At 44.7% G+C, this 6,345-nt stretch overlaps 1 protein-coding gene across 1 annotated transcript; it reads right to left on the bottom strand.

The window, feature by feature from the left end:
- Window positions 1-421: 421 nt before the first annotated feature.
- sox1a (SRY-box transcription factor 1a) lies at window positions 422-2,545 on the bottom strand. The gene has a single exon (XM_030344177.1). The coding sequence runs from the start codon at window positions 2,090-2,092 to the stop codon at window positions 1,061-1,063; it is 1,032 nt and encodes a 343-aa protein (XP_030200037.1). The 5' UTR covers window positions 2,093-2,545; the 3' UTR covers window positions 422-1,060.
- Between the last annotated feature and the right edge of the window lie 3,800 nt (window positions 2,546-6,345).

The raw sequence follows: 6,345 nt of genomic DNA, 5'->3' as shown, positions 1-6,345 counted from the left end.
ATAACGAACTACGCGTAAAGGCTATTCTAGGCTTTGTTATTGCATTTAAACTCAAACACACACTAACGCACACACACAAACACAAACACACACACAAACACACACATGCTCAAGCGTAAAGCAAGTATACATTACGCACGCATACACATGCCACAATCAAGCCATATCTAATCTGAAACTAGTATATTTATGTTCTTACACACTTAAAGAACAAGCATCAGCTTATGCTATAGATGGAATATTGTCTGTGGTCGACTGACTCGGTCGTTTACGCACCATTACCCAGAAACAATTAGCCAATATTTTGGAAACATATAGTGTGTTCTAGTGGCTGTGAGCAAATTCAAAAAAATGGTCTAAAGAGCCTAAGTCAACATGATTTGATGACAATGTAGTAAAAACAACCAATCTAAGACCGGGATTTTAAGAATCAAAGCAAAATCTGTGAAATTTATTCAATTTTTCTTCATTGCAATATCAGGGCCTTTCACTTGCAGAAAAGCACTTAAATTACAACAGCAGTCGCCCGTCAGTTTTTGAAATATTAAAATTATTCACAATTTACAATAATTATGTTATTACAATAAAAAGAAAGTATTTGATAATTAATAGACATAGGCTTCTGCAAATGAACAACAAATGTGTAAGGAATGCGTTTTTCATATATCATTTAAAGCACTTTTTATGATTATGACACAGCTTTTTTCATTTTCAATAACTTACAAGAACCCCCAATTTATGAGACATTTTAACCAAATATCCGCTTAAACTTGGCATAGCCCTCGACTAAGACTGTGTTAAGTAATGGACAAAAATGATTTCACAATAACCAATATTTGAACATTATCTTCGTTATATAATTCCACTGGTGGCTGTTCAAAAAAAGCCCAGACGAATATGCTATGTTCCCTTCATTTACATTATCATAAACATTCTGTACAAAATGCAGGTAGTTCTGGGACCGGGATGATTTAGAAAAGAGGTAAATATTTGGTTATGTGTTATCTGTTTGCAGTTTTTTTTTCTCAATGATTACTCTTATGTTATCTTTCTTTCGGCTCTAAATGTGTGTGAGCGGGACCGTCCCGTTGACTCCACCCGTCGCGCTCTGGTAATGCTGCGGCAAGGCGTGGAGTCTACTTTGCACTGACGGCTCCCCCGGCTCTCCGGTCGGTAAATACATGCTTATCATCTCTCTCAAGTCTCCGGGGCAAGGACCCCGTGAGTGTGTGCTGACAGGAGGGCTTACGCTCGGCTCCGACTTCACCAGCGACCCTAACGTCCCCATGGCGGCCGAAGAGGAGACGCCAGAGCTCTGGTGCTGCGTGTAGGCGATCCCCCCGTAGCCGGACGGAGAGGCGCTCATGTAGCCCTGAGAGTTCGAGATGGGGCTGTATTGCAGGGTCGTCATGTCGTAGCGGTGCATCGGCTGGGGGTTGTGCGAGTGGTGGTGGTGTGCGTGGTGGTGGTGGTGAGCGCTGCTCCCCGGGTGCTGGCTGTAGGCGAGCTGAGCCTCTTGCATCATCGCCGCCGCCGCCGCGGCCGCAGCGACCTGCCCAGAGTACGCACCGTTAGCCCAGCCGTTCATGTGTGCATAACCAGAGCCAGCGGAGCCTCCGTGGCCCCCAGGGCTCTCTAACCTCTGCCCGACCCCAGATGAACCCATGCCGACCCCTAAACCAACTCCACCGGCGCCCCCGGCTCCAGAAAGCAGTCCACCGGCTAGGGAATACTTGTCCTTTTTCAGCAGAGTTTTGGTCTTCCGTCTCGGCCGGTACTTGTAATCCGGATGCTCCTTCATGTGCATGGCGCGCAACCGCTTCGCCTCGTCGATGAACGGACGCTTTTCAGCCTCGGACATCACCTTCCACTCGGCGCCCAGTCTCTTGCTGATCTCAGAGTTGTGCATTTTGGGGTTTTCCTGGGCCATCTTTCTCCGCTGACCGCGGGACCAAACCATGAACGCGTTCATCGGTCTCTTCACCCGGTCCTGGTTTGCTTTAGACCCACTGTTCGACCCCGTCTGCCCCGTGGACGTGTTGGTTTGGGGTCCGGGGGAGTGGAGGTCAGTTTCCATCATCATGCTATACATTCACCCGGTTGTTAAAGTTTGCCAACAACAGGAAAAAAAGTGATTTCTAAATATGTTGGGCAGGTGCGCAACGGTCGCTATGTTGCGAACTGGCAAGGCTGCTTTTCTTTCTCTTCTCAAAGATATTATCTTAACCCAAATCGATCAAATACAGAAGGTACGTAATAATCCGAAAGAAATAAAATGTTCTCCGCGTCAGTATTTACCCTCTCTTCGCCTGTTGGTTCACATCCACTACGATAGAATGCGCATTTGAGCCACTTTCCCTGTCGGAGTTGAGCAGTTAGTTAAAGCGGCGGCGGCCATATGATGCGCTCTGACACCGCGTTAAATCAGCCGCGAGTGGCCAATGACGTTCCAGAAGGGGAATGATTTGCATGGCGTTCGGTCAGGTGACTTTCAGCTCGCGGAGGAAGACATGGGCAGGGGGGAGTGGGAGGAGGAGGAGGGGGAAGAGGAGGAGGAGGAGGAGGAGGAGGAGGAGGAGGTGGTGGGTGAAAGGAGGGTCACCCCCACAATGCTGAAACGGGGAGCACATGAAATCTCTCCAAAAACTGGGGTCTGGTGGAGACTTACGCGTATAAAAGTAGATAGAAATGATTCGAATTTATAAAAATAAAAAAAACAGAGCAGACCAAACAGAAAGCACCATCTCTGTGGGCAAATCAGCAAGTCCAATCAAGTCCTTTTTTCTTGCCAATATATTGGCATACATTTTGGTGGCAATATAAGTACCAAAATGGAGTTTAGTTTTAAGCCCCGAATTCTCCTGCAATGTACGGCTCAATTTACAGTCCCCCTGTTCTGAGGCGCAACACCGATCATCCATAATACACAACATAATCCGTTATCTCAAATAAACGTTTTTTTATGACCACAACCCCGGGAAGGTTGCATGGTTAATGCTTAACATATGTTTGGAATATAGGCGACGTTGAGATAAATAAAGGCTCCTAGACCTGCAGGCTGGAAACAAGAAGGCATGTGTTACCGCCGTCTGCTGGTGACAACGTTTCCAATCTGGGGGCAATCGTACACTCGTTAGGAAATTAAAGACACCGACGAGCTATATATCCAGGGGTAAAAACACTTTGCAAGCCAACCCAACATCAAATTAAATATTTCCAAATCATGTGGAGAAGAAGAGAGCCACTGTATAGTGTATAGTAAAAGCAAAACACCTACAACGCCGTTCTGCGCATATGTAATTCCCATTTCACAGCTGACCCCCCCAGAAAAAGCCCAATCAAGCGCTAATTGAAAGGCAAAACAAAATATCCCTTCCCCGCGGCGAGACTAACCATTTAATCATTCGAACATACTTGGCTGTTTTTAATTAGAGCTCAGATCAGCCCTCCGTGGAGGCCCGCGGGAGACCGACACGCAGATCCACACACAGATCCACGCAGATGCCGGCTCACTATCCGCGCGTGTTGTACTTATATGAGGTGAACGGGGTCTCACCGTGGTCGATCACATCCCAGCGACCCAAGCCACTTGGACACGGGGCCAACGGAAGATGGTGTTAAGATGATATCGGCTTCATGTTGTTGTCACTGATTCTGGGACAGGGAATCTGACTGGCATACATGATCGAATCTATTATTTTGTTCAAAGCACATCTATATATTATTTAGCCAAACAAAGAATAGACCTAGGTTATTCTAATGGAAACACTGATGCAATGTCTTATTTGAGCTGTTAAGTGCATGATTTAATAAGTAACATAAGCTGATATAATTTTGTATTTCATTTTTAGCAACCTCCAATGCATTGTACAAAATACAGACAAACTTCTGCAAATACAGGCCAACATGTTGGTATTATAAATTATGAATATTACTATTCTAAATTATTGTGTCATACATTTTCCCTTCAGTCGCCACCAGAATTTATGCTTATTAAAAAACGATATCATAAACGAAATATATAGTTGCTATTATTATTATTATTATTACCGTATTATTATTATTATTATTATTATTATTATTATTGAAAGGCTATTAATGATAAGGCTATAAATGGTATTATTATTGTTATCATTATTATTATTATTTCATATTTTTATTGGCCTTTTCTTTTGACTCCCAAGCCCTAAGTGGCCTTAGCATTGTAGCTGCATCAGGGATTAGCCTTTAGAATGACACCGGGACCCTCGTGGCCCGTATTTACTTTCCCTGTCATTCTCGATCAATCCACTCTTTTTTTTTTTTACAATCCTCCCCGCTTCTTTGTGCGCACTGTGCAATTGGCTGTGTGCGTTACTGCCGTGATGCACAAGTGGGGCCAAGGGTCATGGCAGTTATTCAACTCTCTGGAGAAAACAAGATCAACGGGGACTTTAGTTGTTGATAATAAAGAAAATATCAAAGTTTAGCGAACACGTGCGACGAGGACGAGCCCAAACCACTAATTATCTAAGAGCGCGGACCCCCGACTCACGTTACGCTACGCACATATCTGGTCGTAAGCAATCAATCAACTAAATTGTGTCCGTGTCGTTCATAACATTTTTTAGTATAGGAGCCATAGCCTCGAGACAAATTGATCAGGTTTCCAGCTCTATATATAATAAATCCGAAATCAGGGGTCGACAGTGTGGCATGGATAAACAAAGACAATATTTATAATAATGATAATTATTATTATTATTATTATTAGGCTATTATTATTATTATTTTCTAACATATTATCTTTATTCTGTTTTAATAGTGACATTCATTCTCGTTCACAAATCGTAATTGTTGCAGCGCAGAGAAAGAGAGGAGAGATACAGAGAGAGAGAGAGAGAGAGAGAGAGAGAGAGAGAGAGAGAGAGAGAGAGAGAGAGAGAGAGAGAGAGAGAGAGAGAGAGAGAGAGAGAGAGAGAGAGAGAGAGAGAGAGAGAGAGAGAGAGAGAGAGAGAGAGAGAGAGGGGAGAGGAGAGGGGGGGGGGGGGGGGGGGGGGGGGGGGGAGAGGACTAATCAACTGGACATTTAAAACAATGCCAAATTAAAGGTCCCTGGGGTAATGCTATGAGCCTGCTATCACATGAAAACACCTGTTCAAAGACCACCAACAAGTTTTAACTACACACCGTCTCACTAATCGATAGATCGAAATCTTCGACCCCACCTCCAAACTCTATTGGCCACCGACCGTTGAAATAAAGAAAAATATATAGATAGGCTGTTAGTCTACTATTGACTGCGGATTTACAGAGAGAAAACAGATTGAAACAATAAGGACGGACAACTATACATGGAAATACACACTTGCAAAACGAAACAGAAGAGGAACTAAAAACAGCCCTTGGCTTTTCCAGTATAGTCCAGCATGTTGGACGGAGCCGAGCACTGAACGAGGTTGAGAGGCTCCAGTGAGCAGGAAGGAGCGCTTTACTCAGTGCAGAGCGACATCCTTGAACTATAGTTTCCACGGACAGCTTTTCTCACTCGTTCCACTGTTCATGCTTTACATCGCACGCACGCACGCACGCACGCACCTACGCACAGACACACACACACACACACACACACACACACACACACACACACACACACACACACACACACACACACACGGATGCACGCAATTACGCAGACACACACACAAACGCACGCGCCCGGCAAATGAAACGATATCCCAATAACCTAGAAGTTAGGCTATTGGTATCAATAGGTCCTCTCCGTGACCGTAGGATGCTATGATATGGAGCGCAAACAACAAAACTTCGCCGACTGAATTGTAATTCAACAAGTAGCGTACTTTAACTTTAAAACCATCTGCTTTTTTTCTAAAAAATAATAGTCAATCAATTTCGATCCGTACACGAAATACGACAAACCCTTTGGAGAGCACAAGGCTGCGCTCCGCGATTCAGACTTACGCACGGTCCCCTCGTCCCTCTACAGCCGGGCCATGTGGGCAGATCTGTCCCTCCATACTCCTAACGCCGTGCTAAACCCTACCAAGTCTCGTGTAAGACACCGCTATTCCCTCTAAAATCTGGCCACTGTGTGCCAAGGCCATCGATGCCTGGTGCCCAGACCCACCACTCAAAACACACTGAGGGGCGAGACAAGGAGAAATGACATTTATTATGCACTCTAAAAAAGACAATTTCAAGTTATTGTTTCTCTCGGCGAAAGGGGTTTGCTACTAACATAATGAAGCGGCTTTTGTGTGCCACGGGACAATACAAAACAAGTATTCTAATAAATAGCCACTTTTTTGTTCGCTCTCGAGGATGAATGGGTAGGAGCGGTTGGGT

The sequence above is a fragment of the Gadus morhua genome, chromosome 20 (assembly GCF_902167405.1).
Source record: "Gadus morhua chromosome 20, gadMor3.0, whole genome shotgun sequence".
NCBI classification, from domain to species: domain Eukaryota; kingdom Metazoa; phylum Chordata; class Actinopteri; order Gadiformes; family Gadidae; genus Gadus; species Gadus morhua.
Note: the sequence above shows the minus strand (reverse complement) of the source record. Positions and strands in the feature narration are given on the sequence as shown.